The sequence below is a fragment of the Toxotes jaculatrix genome, chromosome 4 (genome assembly GCF_017976425.1).
Source record: "Toxotes jaculatrix isolate fToxJac2 chromosome 4, fToxJac2.pri, whole genome shotgun sequence".
Lineage (NCBI taxonomy): Eukaryota > Metazoa > Chordata > Actinopteri > Toxotidae > Toxotes > Toxotes jaculatrix.
Genome location: NC_054397.1, coordinates 440,943 through 456,412, shown reverse-complemented (window position 1 = coordinate 456,412; position 15,470 = coordinate 440,943). Strand labels below are relative to the sequence as shown.

General features: G+C 49.6%; 3 protein-coding genes across 5 annotated transcripts; 2 read left to right on the top strand and 1 right to left on the bottom strand.

The window, feature by feature from the left end:
- The first annotated feature begins 467 nt into the window (after positions 1 to 467).
- On the top strand, positions 468 to 2,092 carry LOC121180885 (protein PET117 homolog, mitochondrial). Its single transcript, XM_041036565.1, has 2 exons — positions 468 to 635; positions 1,940 to 2,092. The coding sequence occupies exons 1-2, from the start codon at positions 540 to 542 to the stop codon at positions 2,090 to 2,092; spliced, it is 249 nt and encodes an 82-aa protein (XP_040892499.1). The 5' UTR covers positions 468 to 539.
- A 114-nt stretch (positions 2,093 to 2,206) lies between these two features.
- kat14 (lysine acetyltransferase 14) lies at positions 2,207 to 7,196 on the top strand. Its single transcript, XM_041036561.1, has 10 exons — positions 2,207 to 2,465; positions 3,063 to 3,184; positions 3,451 to 3,572; positions 3,802 to 3,974; positions 4,073 to 4,507; positions 4,598 to 5,193; positions 5,670 to 5,803; positions 5,903 to 6,078; positions 6,165 to 6,355; positions 6,688 to 7,196. Exons 1-10 carry the CDS (start codon positions 2,207 to 2,209, stop codon positions 6,859 to 6,861), a joined length of 2,382 nt encoding a protein of 793 aa, XP_040892495.1. The 3' UTR covers positions 6,862 to 7,196.
- Positions 7,197 to 7,230: 34 nt separating this feature from the next.
- Positions 7,231 to 15,208, bottom strand: dzank1 (double zinc ribbon and ankyrin repeat domains 1). 3 transcript variants are annotated; one of them, XM_041036563.1, is made up of 21 exons: positions 15,100 to 15,208; positions 14,658 to 14,782; positions 14,068 to 14,215; positions 13,272 to 13,377; positions 13,064 to 13,127; positions 12,433 to 12,551; positions 12,258 to 12,328; positions 12,002 to 12,119; positions 11,786 to 11,899; positions 11,295 to 11,378; positions 11,055 to 11,174; positions 10,545 to 10,706; positions 10,216 to 10,453; positions 9,940 to 10,043; positions 9,711 to 9,794; positions 9,475 to 9,613; positions 9,031 to 9,074; positions 8,763 to 8,846; positions 8,544 to 8,671; positions 8,068 to 8,142; positions 7,231 to 7,807 (listed from the first exon to the last, which is right to left on the bottom strand). In XM_041036563.1, the coding sequence occupies exons 2-21, from the start codon at positions 14,764 to 14,766 to the stop codon at positions 7,645 to 7,647; spliced, it is 2,274 nt and encodes a 757-aa protein (XP_040892497.1). In that variant the 5' UTR covers positions 14,767 to 14,782; positions 15,100 to 15,208; the 3' UTR covers positions 7,231 to 7,644. The 3 variants fall into 3 exon arrangements, with proteins under 3 accessions (XP_040892497.1, XP_040892496.1, XP_040892498.1); XM_041036562.1 differs by having other exon boundaries at positions 14,658 to 14,778; positions 15,100 to 15,195; XM_041036564.1 differs by having other exon boundaries at positions 10,216 to 10,417; positions 14,658 to 14,778; positions 15,100 to 15,195.
- Positions 15,209 to 15,470: the final 262 nt, after the last annotated feature.

Sequence of the window (15,470 nt, the reverse complement as noted above, 5' to 3'; positions counted from 1 at the left end):
TTTGTATTATTTTAATGCTAAATTCTCTGAGTCTCGTCACTTTGAGTTATTTCTCTCATTGGACTGTCTCTGATCCGTCCTGCTGCAGGACAACAAGCCCAAACACACACATTCATAAAGAACCGTCTCCAGAGACCAGAAGGACAGGGAGTCCTGCAGCAGATGGTCTGAACCCCACAGAGACCTGGTCTCAGCATCGTGGAGTCAGTCTGGGATCAAGACTGAATCATGAAGAGACAGAGACACTGAGACAGACTAAACCCAAAGAAGAACTCAGGAAGGTGGATCACAGAGGACCGGTGCAGGTTTCAGGGTAAAGGGAGGTCAAAGCAAATCCTGATCTGATTTAGTTTTTTTCCTCTTTACTGAACTTTGTTCTGTGAGAAATAAAAACTTTATATGAGTATGAGTTGTTACGTCACAGCACAGGTCGGAAGGGGGCGCTACTCAGACACTTCACGTGCCAAACCAGCGTCTGAGTCCCGCAGAAGCAGCAGCAGCAGCAGCGCAGCGGAGCCGGTTAGCAGCAGGCTAACGTGATGTCTAAAGCCTCTAAAGTGGTCCTCGGGATCTCTGTGGTTCTGACTGTAGGCACCGTGGCTGCCGTTCACCTCAAACAGGCCTGGGACCGACAGGTACACCGGGCCGAACCGGGACGGTCTGCCGCTGGCAGTTAGCAGTGGGGCGGGCAGGTTAACGGAGCGGGAGGTCACCGGAATTTAACGGACGCTTTTGTCGTTTAAAGCTAAAACCTGACGGTGTTTGGTGTTTAACAGAGAAACTGCAGCCGTGTAACATTAAACGCCTTGAGCCGAGTCCGGTAACATTAACCGCACAAACCGAAAACACCGAAACCCGTGCTCAGTTAGCCTAAGCGGCTAGCCAATCGCATCCGGTGCGGACTCTTCAAAATAAAACTACCGACAAACGTTTACTAAGTGAATCTAATTGAAGCGATGTTTTTACCTTGTTTTCAGGTAATTTCACGAACTAATTACAAGACACACGTTGTTGTCTAGAAAGACCGTGTATAAACGAGCTGAAACAACAATTTAATCAGGCAGCTGGCAGGACAGAAATGATTTTGCTGATTGTTTCAGTCAGATTCTCGGTTGTTTTCTCAGTAAACTGAACCGCTGTGGATTTGACTGAGAAGCTGGGTGAGCATTATTCACCATAGTGACTGTTACACTGTTAACACTGTGCAGATATTTGCTTGTGGAAATAATTGTCTGATTATCAACATGTAAAAATGCTCGTCGCTGCAGATACAGTTGAAAAGTCCCTGCTGTTGTGTTACTGTACATTGTGATGTTCAGTTCTAACCATCATAATAAAACGGTGGTGAGTGACTAACACCTCTTAGCGGAGGATATTGAAGGATCAGACACAGAGTCAGCATTCGGTCCTTTCTCCAGGCTGGAAGCAGTAACATGCTAGCTGGCTTTTACTTTGACAAGACATATGCATCCTGCCTGCTTTAGCTCATGGCTGCAATGCTCAGCTGGAAGAGGTCACACCTGTTAATGAGTCTGTTCTGCTCGGTTGTTATCGTTCGGTGATGGCAGGTTTCACAGACTCAGTATTTCCTCTCTGAGCTGATGATCACAGCTGCAGCTTCACCTTGTTACCTAACTCCTACCATCCCGAAATGTAACTTTATTTTGAAGGTTAGGGAACTGAGTCAGTTTCAGTGAAACCGAACCAAGTTCATTTAACCGGATCAGAATAGCAGCAGCTGCGTGTTGGGTTCTTAACGTGGCGATAACTGATTTTCATCATAGTTTATAACACACGTGTTTTTTTGGTTGTTAAAAACTGTGAACGTGACGTTTTACACAAATAAACTAAAATGGCTGAGTTGTAATAACTAAACTCTGAGTCTGGTCGTGCTTCTTCTTCTTCTTTCTTTCTTTCTTTATGTGTTTTTATCCTCCAGCGTCTCCACGAAGGAGTTGTCAGGGATCTTGAGCGGTGGGAGAGGAAGAAGGAGAATCTGAGGAGGCTGGAGGAGCAGAAGATTCTGACCAGACACCTGAAGGAGGAGAGACACCGCAGAGAGACAGAGCTCCAGCCACAGGACCACGACTGAGACAGGTAAACTCACACACCTGTTCACCTGTGGTGTGTTCCTGTAATGTTCCTGAATGTTACCGTCGCTGTGTTTACCTGTCCAGGTGTGTTACTGTGCACCCGAGGCTCAGTGATGGACAGCAGCAGTGAGCAGCTGGGTGGGGGTGAGGACGAGGCGGCCTGTACGTCGGCCTCAGAGGGTCTGGAGGAGGGGGAGGTGGAGGGGGAGACTCTCCTGATTGTGGAATCGGAGGATCAGGGCTCGGTGGATCTGTCACATGACCAGAGCGGTGACTCTCTGACCAGCGACGTGGGTGAGGAGGCTGACGGAGGCTGGGCCTGTGAGGACATGTCCTTCTACTGCGACCGCTGCCACAAATGGATAACTGCAGGTGAGAAAGCCAATCAGAGCGCTGCGTTTCTCTGAGTTTTAGTCCACTGAGGGTGCCGTCACCGTCAGACTTACAAACACACAAACAGCAAACACACAAGTAGCACGGAGTGTGAGACAGCCTGTTTCCTTCCTGGTCACCTCATTTAACCACGTCAGACTTAGCACGTGTCCAAAGAAGGACATCATCATGGAACCACATCACATCCACACACGTGTGAAGATTAGATCATGTTTCACCTGTTTTCACCTCCTCAGAGAAGGCTTGTGTAACAAATGGACCCTGGGGGGGTCAACCTGCTGCCCCGTCCCTGAGCATCTGTCCTCAAGCTTTGTTGCTATGGCAACTTCACAGCTGTGCTAAAGAGAAACACTGCACTGCCCACAGAACGATTCAAAGCAACAAACAAACTAAAGCAGCTGTGAGCCAGTGAAGAAACAGCCAGCGATGTGAGCATCAGCTGAGGCTGACGAGTCTAAATCCTGCCCAGATACACACATCAGCTCCTTTACGCACCTTCATTCTGTCCTGTTGTGAACTGAAGCTGCATCATGTTGGCACCGGAGTGTGAAACCCTCTCTAACGCTCTGTGTTCAGCTCAGCTCCACAGTGAACAGCCCAGCTACCTGAAGGGGGACAACTTCTTCAAATTCATCTGCTCCGACTGCTCCGAGGACGGGAAGGAGAGCTTCGAGAGGATGAGACTCACCTGGCAGCAGGTACTCGACTGCTGCTGAGAGACAGCGAGCAGGACCGCGTTTATCAAAGCGCTGGAAGTTTTACCCACAAACTGAAGAATAAAAACTATTTGTCAAACTTCTTTTGAGGTGAAAGTCAGAGCTGCAGAGGCAGTTAAGAGTTCTGATCAATACAGGCCGATCGATCGATCTATTTAATTTAACTTTACTGTGTAAGGAGTAACAACAGTTACACACCTCAAACATGAGCCATTGTTTTACCGTCCTGTGTGTGTGCTGTGTGTCAGGTGGTGATGTTGGCCATGTACAATCTGTCTCTGGAGGGGACGGGGCGGCAGGGATACTTCAGGTGGAAGGAGGACATCTGTGCTTTTATCGGCCGACACTGGAACTTCCTGCTGGGAACGAGGTTGCTCTAAACTTTAAACATGCTCCTGTTACCGTGGTTAGTTTTTAATGTCACTCTGTTTTCATGTGTAGCCTGTGAGGCAGTGAGTTACTGTTGGAAGCACAGGTGATGTCTAATTACAGGATAATTAACGTTTCTGTTGAAACAAACTTTACTGGCAGCATCTTTTCCCTCTGCTCCTCTTAATTCATTCAGGAGACGATGACCAGGTGATTGTCTCTGTCTGCAGGAAGAAGACGTCCACCTGGTGGAGCACGGTGGCCGGCTGTTTGTCGGTCGGCAGTCCCACCTTCTTCCGCTCAGGAGCGCAGGAGTTCGGTGAGCCCGGCTGGTGGAAGCTGGTCCAGAACAGACCTCCGACCCTGAGACCAGAGGTGGACAAATCCACCACTAAGGCTAAAGGTGACCTCTGCTCGGATTAATCCAGGAGCTCTCTGGTCAGAGGTTTCCGTTGACCCCACAGGTAAATCAAACTGAGCTGATATTTGGTTTCCCTGCAGCCTCCAAACCTGCCGTGGACCCAATCATCACCGTGGAGGGTCTGAGGAAACGTGGAGCCAGAAACCCTGTGGAGAACGCCATGCAGCTGAAGGAGAAGCGTTCTCGCACGCAGGAGGCCAAAGACATCCGGCGGGCTCAGAAGGAGGCGGTGGGAGGCTACACCGACCGTAGTGCCTCCTCCACGCCCGTCAAACTGGGTGGAGGTCGCAGCGCGAGCACCGGACGCCGGCCTGATCTCATCCTGGAGAAAGGTGAGGTCATTGATTTTTCCTCCCTCAGCTCTTCAGACCGAACGCCGCTCACCAGCCCGTCGCCATCGCCTTCACCTGACTTCTCCGCCCCGGGGACGCCGGCATCTCATTCAGCTACACCCAGCCTGTTGTCCGAGGCAGACCTGATCCCTGATGCCATGCCTCCACAGGCGCTGTTCCACGGTGAGTTAACGTCGTCATCTTGCGTAGTTGTGATGTTTTAACATAACGTAAACACTAATGGCGAGTCCTCTGTGCTGCCGGGACGTCCAGATGATGAGGAGATGGAGACGGAGGGGATGATCGACCCAGGGATGGAGTACATCCCTCCTCCCAGCGCCAGCCTTATCGCTCGTAAGAAGCTCCGCCCAGCACCACCTCACATCAAACGTGAAGCAGAGAGCGAGGATGATGAAGGCCGTGAGCGTGAGGATGACTTTGAGGAGCCAGTGGGACGAATTGAAGGTCCGTCTCTCTCTGCTGGGGGGGGTGTTGTTGTCGGAGGGCCCGAGCGGAGGAGGTTAAGTCATCCTGAGAAAGCAGACGGAGCTGGCAGTGTCTCCCAGAGTCCTCGCTATGCCCCCCTCTCTCTGTACGAGGAGAGGATGCTGCTGAGGCGGCTGGACGCCTGCCCGCTGGCCTTAGCGGTGACCCCGCAGGCCAAACGCCTTCACAGGAAGCTGTTGGTCCGCCAAGCCAAGAGGCAGAGAGGGCTCCCCCTGCTGGACGTCGACCGAGCGGTCAGCGCCACCCTGAGCCTGGTGGGAGGTATCTACGGTGCCCAGGAGGCGGGGACTCTGATGGGAGGTGGAATCATGGGAAAATACTGCACCAACAGCCAGGAGCTGCGTATTCTTGATCGCTTCCAGGTATGTTCAGCATTAACCCCGGACTCAGTCAGTCAGACTTACACTGTCAGGACATGTTTTCCTGAAGTCATTGATGGGACACGATGTTAGCTGCACGGCTGCTGATCAGTGCTTTGACTCTGCATTGTTCTGTGGCTCACAGCTCTGAGTCCACAACTATACAATACTTCTCCATAAGAAGACACATGAAGTAAATGAGTCTGACAGTGTCTTTATTCAGAGACCATTGTTCTAAAGTGTCCAACCGAGGTCAGCTGTTAAAGTAGATCCTGCTGTAGTTTTAGAAGCTGAAAGAGCAACAGGAAAATGTTTAAATTAAACTAGTCTGTGGTAAAAGTTTGGCAGTTGTGGTTTGTGACGTCTGATTAGCTGGGTGTGCTGGGATCCCCTGTACATAACTGTGTGTGTGTGTGTGTGTGTGTGTGTGTGTGTGTGTGTGTGTGTGTGTGTGTGTGTGTGTGTGTGTGTGTGTGTAGACCAACCTTTCCAGCAGAAGGGGAGTCCAGCAGCACTCCGTGTCCTTCTGGCATCGTCTGATGGGAGCAGAGGGAAGTTTGGACCAGAGCATCAAGAGTCCGTATACGTCCCGCATCCTGAAACCATTCATCAGGTAAAGTTCCGTGAAACCTTGGGTCAGGTAGAAGAACCTTCTCTGCCTCCAGCCTCCTCTTGTCAGCACAGCAGTAGCAGATCTGTCGTTGTTCTTTAGGAGGGATTATGAGAGTCGTCCGGTCAAGCTGCGGCTGCTGTCGGAGATCAGAGCTTACCCTCACAGAAAAGATCCAGACTGGGTCCCTGAGCCGGACGCCTCAATCGACTTCTGCTACGTCCGCCCAAACCACATCCCCTCCGTCAACGCCATGTGTCACGACAGCTTCTGGCCAGGTTGCACAGACGGATCCTTTGAGTGACCCTCAGCTGTCCTACAGTGAATCTGTCTGATCGTTATCTGTTTCATCCTCCCCCTCCAGGTGTGGACCTGTCTGAGTGTCTGCAGTACCCAGACTTCAGCGTGGTTGTCCTCTATAAGAAAGTTGTGATTGGCTTCGGTTTCATGGTACCGGACGTGAAGTACAATGAGGCCTACATCTCCTTCCTGCTGGTCCACCCTGAGTGGAGGAGAGCCGGCATCGGCACCTTCATGATCTACCATCTAATCCAGGTGAGACTCCGCAGGTCACATGGTCCGTTCATTTTGTCAGACGAGTCGTCGACGTGCAGCCGTCCACGCTGCCGTCTGTTTGCATCATTTAACCTTCAGCATTTTCCGTTTGCTTCCTGTTGAGTGAACTGTTTCCCAGCAGGTGAAGGGTTTGCTAACACAGCTAGCAGCACAGCTGCTGTGTGTGTGTCACACTGGGATGGTAATGGGAACATAATGGGATGATACCCCAGAATCACTGCAGCCTGTCCACTGCAGCCCGTCCACTGCAGCGGTCGTCCTGCCGTCACTCGGTGTGTTCCCGGTTACATCTTTGTGTTTGTCTTTTCCAGACGTGTATGGGGAAGGACGTGACGCTGCATGTGTCGGCCAGTAATCCCGCCATGCTGCTGTACCAGAAGTTTGGTTTCAAAGCCGAGGAGTACATCCTGGACTTCTATGACAAATACTACCCTGTCGACAGCACAGAGTGCCGCCACGCCTTCTTCCTCCGACTGAGACGCTGAGGCGATGGTGCCGTGTCTTCGCCTCACTTTTCAAATCAACAGAACAACCAGTCCAGTAGTGTTGGTGAGTGAGCTGGTCCACTGCAGCACACCTGGACCTTCCTGCTGAGGGAGGAGACAGCTCACCGTCCTTTTGGTGAAATCAGTGGTGACTGTTGGTGCTTTAGGACGACGCCCTGATGATATCGAGTTTCATCTGTTAGTCGTCTGTAAACGTTTTAGCTTCGTTTTTGTTTCATTTGGTTCAGTTTCCCACTGAAAGCTGTTTTGTTCACTCGTCTGTTGAACATTGTCTGAATGTTTGTGAGCCAATAAAACCAAAGTGAAGCTCTGCAGTTCGACAGTGGAAGTTTAGAAATGTTTTTTAGGTTGTAGCTTGTCCAGCAGAGGGCGCTGTGAGATGTCTAACAGCAGCAGTGTAGACCTGAAGAAGAGATGATGTCGCCCTCTACAGGCAAAGAAACCAACAGCTGCTGCTGTTGACTTTATTTCATTATTCATTCTGATTCTAAGGTCAGCAGAAAATAATTAAATGAACAGTTTCAGTTTTCAACAGCAAGAACAACAACATGCGTACGCTGGTTTTTATTTAGTATCAAAGTCAGAAACACTTCCTCCAGTAAAATCCACCCAGTGATCGAAAATCATCCGACCACCAACACATGGCATCTCGCTAACATGAGAAGGACGGCGCCATAAATCCTAAACAGCATCATTACAACACCTGGATGCTACAAATCCAAAGAGAAAAACCAGTGAAGGTGATTCAGCCCAGTGTGCGCATCAGAAAACGTCCAGGTTCAGTTTGGGTTTTCCCAGTTTGCCCAGTAAGTCCAGTCCACTCCGAGCAGCCAGCAGAGACACCATGTCGTCACAGCCGGAGCTCACGGCCACATCGAACGGCGTCTGACCGGCAGCGTTCCTCCGCCTCACGCCGGCCCTGCAGCTGGGGTGGAAAGTGTGTGGTGGAACATGAAGAAGAAATGTTTCAGATTCTGATCCGTTTCTCACCAAACACATTTCATAATCTGAGGCTTTGACCAGCTTCGCTCCTTCGTACTGAATCAGGTGTTCAGACGACGCTCAGGTGGATCTGATCTGCTCAGGCTCGCTCAGGTAACTCCACCTGCAGCCAGTGCTCACCTGGAACTAAGAGCTAAGTGTCTGTGTGTACAGGTGCATCATCAGGTGTATCATCAGGTGTACCTGAGCAGGACCTTGGCACACTGCAAACCTTCAGAGCCCAGGGATGCAGCTTCATGCAGAGCTGTGTTCTTCATCCTGAGGAAGAGGAAGAGGTTCATCATGTTACATCTCATTTCGTTGTGGTTGCACAGTGACAATAAAGTCTTGAATCTTGAATCACATCACATCACATCATATTCATCTGGATGATGTGTTTTACTCAAGGACCAGGATCCAGGGCGGGGGTGCCTCAACCACCGTCTCCACCTCCTGAGTCCGTGGAGGTCTACTCTGCTTTTAGACTTGTCCCTACAGCTGCTACCACACCTGGGCGTCCACAAACTAAATCTCCCTCAGAGTTTTGGGTGTTTCGTCACCGCCGAGGAGGGGTTCACCGAATTCAGGTCACCTGACCTTTCAGCTTTGAGGACACATTAGTTGTTTTATACGTGACAGCAGCCGTGCTCATCATTTCATTTTCTTCTTCTTTGTCTTACGGTCCGGACTGCTGGTCCACGTCAGCTCCATGCTGCACCAAAACAGGAAGTACATCACAGTGACCATTCATTACGGCCACTGCCAGGGCGTGTCGGCCATCGCTGCCGCAGCAGGAGGGATCCGCCCCCTGGTGGTCAACAAATAATCAGCAGACTGGTCAGTGTACAATATGCCAGGTGATCCAGAGGAGGCTGCTGATTGGCTGCAGAGACTCATACCTGATCCAGGAGCTGCTGGATGACGCTGATCTGACCTCGACTTGGACACAGCTCCTTCAGCAGCGGAATGTCCTTTACCTGCAGCTGGGACAACCAATCAGAGAGGGGCTTTCATTTCGGACTGAACAGGAAGTCAGACAGCAGCAGGTGTGGTTCACTTCAGGAGAGTTTAAATCAAAACAGAAGAACTTCAGTTTCTTCTATATCTGCTCATAAATGTGTCACCAGCTGTTTGCAGCTGTGAACAGCAGCTGGTGGAGGTTCTTACCTGAGGTTTGGGCATCAGGTTTGGTTTGGGGGGTTTCATCAGACCTGTGGACAGAGCACTTCCTGTCAGACACAAAACCTCTGAGGACACTGATGATGTCCCTGTTGCAGACACATCTTTTTAATGTCTTTTTGAAATGAAATGATGAAATATCCTGAAACTTCAGGAGCAGGAAACAGAACAGGAAGCAGAGAAACTCTGGCTAATGTTAGCATGTTAGCTGTAGCCCTGACTCAGACTGATTTCTCCTCAGATTTACTCGCTCAGCAGAGGTCATGTGATGAGCTGCACTCAATCAGAACTAGTTTTTACATCGTGGTTTACACTAAAGGTGGATGTAAGAGCTTCCCCACCCGTAATGATGGAGGATACTGACCCACTCACCCCCATCGATCTAACAGAGGTTAGAAAGGTTAGCTAAAATGTTCCAGTGTACGTACGAACCGTTCTTCCTGAGGCTGCTGCTGTCGGGAAATCGCTCTGTAACGCTGCTCAGCGCCTCAGTTCCACCTGCAGGTAAAACACCACCTGCTGCACTGTTACCTGCTGCTGCTGCACCTGCACCGTCACCTTCAGGATCCACCTGAGACCAAATGCGCTGTCAGTCAACTTAACTTTACTATGATTCACGTAAAATGAGAGTAAAAGAGTTTTGGTGGGACTTCAGGTTGTAAACAGACCTGTTTTTTTTTCTGTCCAGCCGACACGAAGCTGACGGTCAGGCTGACTTCATAACAGTCCTCTTGAATCACAGCAGAAACCATCTGAAGGTGGAAGAAACACGTCACATCACCTGACACACAGGGACACCTGCTCAGTTTGGTGCTTGGTGTCTGAACCTCGACCTTCTCGTACAGTGAGTCATTTTATTAACTAACGTTGATGTTGTACAGCTGAGGTGTGGCGTACCTGGCCCAGACGAGGCTCTCCCAGTAGAGCCCTGAAAGGGGCGTTGTTCTGAGCGTAACTCCTCAGGTGAGCACACACATGATCCAGCTGCTTCCTCCAGTAACCTGAAGACAGGAACAGGTTAGGAGACAGCAGCCACATCCCCCCTGGTGTGGTGGGGCTGGGGGACGTGGCTCTCTGCCACGGCTCGGCTGATGACGGTCAGTAACAGTAGTGGTAGTATCAGTATTTGTAGTAGTATTATTAGTAGCAGCAGCAGTATCAGTAGTACTCTACCTCTGCCTGGGCTGATGGCTGTCAGCAGTGGGTGGCGGTCTCTGGTCGCCTGCTGTCTGCTGAGCTGTAGCGCTCTCTGTTGGTCCTCCCTGTTTATTTTGGTGGTTGATGGATAATACAGCCCAACAGTCTGTGTGTACTGATCAACAACAGTGGGCGGTGCTAACTTCAAAGTGGAGGTGGGGTCAGATGAGGTTGTGACCTGCCAGGTGACATCATGGGAAGTGGAGGCTGAAGCCTTCGCACACAGGAACACAACAGCCTGTTTATTGGGTGATATACTGGGTTATGTCTAGTGTGAATGGCACGATGTCAGAGGTGCAGCATACCTGGTTGGGGGCGGTGACTCTGATGGGTTGTGTGATGTCACTGCAGGATGTGGGCGGGGCCGGTGCTTCCAGGTAGACACCACAGGTTGCGCAGTAGAAGGCGTACGGGTGTCCACTCGCTCCACATCGCCAACACATCACACAGCTAGCTGCATGACCGGGCTGGAAACATACATCACGTGAATGTGACGACATATCCCACAATTCATCACTCTACACACTAGCTTAGCACAGAGACAGAAAGCAGGGAAACGGTTAGCTCCATCAAAAACTAGGCTAGCACAGATGCTAGGCTAGCACAGAGCAAGCTATGGCAGAGGCGTGCTGCCTGACCTGAAACACCTCCACCTACCACGTTCATGAGATAAAAGATTCATGTTCAGGGGAAAAGGTGAATGTTTAATTGGTGAGTTTGTTATTGAAGGACTGAAGTGTGCAGATGTGATCGGTGTGTGTGGTTCGCTGTGCGACGCTGTGTGAGTTCACATGTTTTCAGGTGTGTGTGTTCACCTTGGAGCCACACCAGTCGCAGTATCTGGCATCACAGTGGTTAATACGTTTACATCTGGAACAGGACAACATCCTGCTGTCTGCCGGGACAGAGGAGGCGATCGTACCAACACACACCTCCTACAGCAACAACACACACACACACACACGCACAGGGAAATAAAAGGTTGAAGTTCTGCAGGTGAATCAGTTCAGAGTGTGAATGTGTGAATGTGCAGCGGTTGCGTGTGCAGGTGTTACCGGCTGCAGGCGGCTCTCACAGGTCAGACAGATGGAGGTGTGAGCAGGATTCCCACTTCCACAGCAAACACACACCACATGATCCTACACAACACACACACACACACACCAGATAAGCACATAACACAGGTACCAGTTGCTGTTGACATGTAAAATGAGATGAAATAAACATGAATCCACCGCCACTGATCAACGAGAAATCATGTCACACAACATAAATGTATCGATGAAGGTGCAGTAAACAGGGATAGATTGATAAACTGGAAGAATAAAAGTAAAATGTTATAAAAATAAAGTTTTAATTTTGCTGGAAAAAGACTCACTTAGATAAAATCATATTATTTGAGAAAATTCTTTATGAAAGAAATAATTTCACGAGGAAAATGTGATTATGACGATAAAGTCTGAATATAAGGAGAAAAGGTTTTTGTTAGGAAACATCAGAAGAAAAGAAAGTCATCATTTCATCACAAAAGTGTGTGTGTGTGTACCTGCAGTGTGAGTCTGGCCTGTGGTTTTATCTGTTGTTGGACGGAGGCTTCACAGATCAAACAGGTGTGAGTGTTCACAGGAACCATGTTGTTACAGAACACACACAGCACCATCTGACACACACACAGTACAGTGAGTGTACTGCACTACACAGGTGAGCTAACTGTCAGTAACTTTTGTGCATGCAAGTTTAAGTTCAGGTGTGTGTGCAGTACCTGTCCTCCCTCAGCAGGGGGCAGTCTCTGTTCAGGTAACGGAGGAACCACCGCTCCGCACTGAGCACAGAACCGAGCAAACGGGTCTGAAGGACGAAAACTCAAACACTGAGCACACCTGCAGAGACAGACAGGTACAGAGACAGTCAGACAAAGGTGCGTCTCGAGGTTCTTCAGGGCCATGTCTGTTGATTGCCATGTTCCGTTCTATGCAGATGATACAAAATCCATGCTCGTACAAAATCCATGCTCGTACCGCAGGAAGTCAGTCTCTCGCTGGATTCGGGACATCTGCGTGCTGTTCAGCTGTTTCAGTGCACCTGAGCTCTGACAGACAGGAAGCACAACAAAATAAAAGTCCTCAGACATGTTTCCGTACCACAGCAGAGTGGTGTTCGCTCAAATGAGTAAGTGTCGGTTGGTTTGTTTACCACTGACTGGGAACGTTGGGAAGAACCAGTGTGGGCTTTGGTGGTGGACGGAGAACCCAGTCGACTGTTCAGAAAACGAGGACCTGCCAGAGGAGAGCCGTTTCCCATCATCCTCGGCTCTGAATGCAGACAGTGGGACAGCGTGAAGTGATACGGTCGTGTTTCTCTGGCTCTGTTCTGAAGGTTGCTCTTTCATCTATGTTCACCTGTGTTGTTTATTGTTTGTGAGGCTGTTGTCATCTCCTCACAGGTTACACTGATTAGCTGTGTTACTGTTCTGTAATCAGCTGTCACATCTGATGCCTTCCTCCATCCCCGGGGTGGGGGGTGAACAAAGAATCTATCAATCCGTCTACATAAACCTCTAAACAAATGGACATGGGTGGTAGTGAAGGAGACACGACCCCCCGCCTCTGTGACCACGTGGTGCCCCTGAGCAAGGCACCGATCCACCCCAGCTCCCCGGGCGCCTCACCAGGCAGCCCCCTGCCCCGGCGTCTCCAGTGCATGTGCAGTTGGTGTGGGTAACATGCACAGAATGAATTCACCCAGCAGGGATCAATAAAGGAATAAACTTTTAAACTTTAAACATTTAGTTTCAGACACAGAAGTGAGAACATGTAGAACAGACCTGGAGGCCTCAGTGAAGAACCTGCAGAGTTCTCAGGAGAACAGGAGGTTCCTTCAGTCGGACGCTGAAACACAAACAACTCATCGATGAATGTGGAGCGAGTGGACGACATTAACTCTTCGCTGTTACAGCAGCAAGGTCCCGAGTTTTAAAACTTGAATCTGTTCAGGAAACAGGCAGGGGGCGCTGTTCTGACAGAGCTGATTACCTGCTGCTCGCTCTGCACGAAGCTCTCCTCCTTCTCCTTCCTGTTGTTTGAGTTGGCAAGTTCAACAGAGAAAACCTTCGTCACCGCGGAGCTCTGTCTGCCGTCACTAAAGAGAGACAGACAGAGAGACAGGCAGAGAGACAGACAGAAAGAAAGAGAGAAAGACAGACAGGCAGAGAGGCAGGCAGACAGAGAGAGAGACAGGCAGAGAGGCAGGCAGACAGAGAGAGAGACAGTCAGAGAGGCAGGCAGACAGAGAGAGAGACAGTCAGAGAGGCAGGCAGACAGACAGGCAGAGAGACAGACAGAAAGAGAGAGAGAGAGAGAGACAGACAGACAGACAGACAGACAGACAGACAGTCAGACAGAGATACAGACAGAGAGACAGACAGACAGGCGGAGAAACAGACAGACTGATTTAACCTTTATTAACCCAAAGAGTGAACAGTAGATGACATGAAACAGCAAACACACACACACAGACTGAAAGAGACAAAACAACTACAAATGACGTTGTGAGTCTCTTCCAGTCTGAGGCTCTTGTCTCTCCATAGAAGGGTGGGGGCCTTTTCCACGCCTGTGTCCAGGGGCCTGTGTCCAGGGACCTGTTGTCCACTTGTCTTAGAATACAGATGGTAAATGATTCATTGATTCACAAATACCACTGAAAGAAATGCTAAATAAGAGACTGCACTGAGCCACCGAAGACTGTGGACCACAGACTGGAAAGGAAGTGATGTCACAGCCATCTGGATATCTGTTTTTGTCTCTGCTGAAACCTCACGTGTTCGGTTACCTGGAGACAGCCACAGCTCTGACACACACTCGACCGGCGGGCAGCAGGATCGGCTCACTGTACTTCCTGCTGCTGCCCGCTGGTCCCTGCTGCGCCACTGCCGGCTTCGACCCGTCCAGAGTGTAGAAGATCGTCACACCTAGAGTGTCTGCAGAGACAGACACACCTGTCAGAAACACCTGGTAACACAGGTATTACTACTGCAGGAGTAGTAGTTGCAGATGAATAGAGCAGCAGAGGGGATGATGGGAACTGAAGTACATGTAGAAATATTCCATCAAAGTTTTACTACAGTAAAAGTATAAAAGTATTAGAATCACAATACACTTAAAGTACCAAACTGTCTGGATCACATGTCTGTTATTAGAGTTACTGATTCATTCATGTGCTCATTACTTCAGAGATGATTCACTCACTTCACTCTTTGTTTTCAGGTGAGTCTTTGAAGTGGCCACTTCATATCCCTTCATGTTGGCTGTGATGGTCAGCACCAGATTATCTAAACTCTCACATATCAGCATCTGTATCGGCCTCATGAACCCTGACAGATGTGTGGAGGACGGAGGACAGACAGGTGTGTGTGGTCGTACCTGAATGGATGGAGACAGGTGTGCTGGTGTGGATCTGGTTCTTGGCTCTGTGTGTCTGCAGGGGGATGATGGGAATGATCAGCGGCGCTGACACCGCTCCTGCTGTCATGACGACGACTGTCTACCTGTCAATCAATCAATCAATCAATCAATCAATCAATCAACCACAACCACCAAAATTATGGACCCCACAACTTTAAAGGGCTGTTTGAGGGTTCAGACCAGGGCCTGTGCGGTGAAGCACTTTCAACATTTCCTGGATTCGGTTCGCACAGATTTTAAATGATTTTAAACAACAAACAAACAAGCAAACACCTTCAGATTCCTCTGGTTTGTTTGTTTGTTTGTTTCCCTGAAAAACAAACTTCAACAGAAACAACGAAAAAAACTTCATTTAAATATCTCGTGTAAAATCGTGTCGGTAATCAATAATCAGTCTTACCGGAGATGATTAAAAGCTGCAGATTGTTGGGACGTCGTTCCGTCTCCGGTCAGCGGCTGTTTACAGAAGCGTCACTATAGAAACCACTTCTGTCCGGCGCGTGCGCTCGCCGTAGTCTCTGGTATTCCAGAGACGACGGCGGGCGGTGCTGAGGGGAAACCTGTGAACAATAGCGCTCTATGAACCGCCCGCCCCTCCGGGCTGCGCATGACATGAATTACAGGAAGAAAAACTGGAGGAGAGAAAACATTAGTAGAATTTTGACGATACTGAATAAATGAGAAGCTTTTTGCTGCTGTCGTACACCAGATGGATAAATGTTATATTCTGACTTCTCGACAAAGAGTCTCAAGTTGCTTCACTCCATAAAT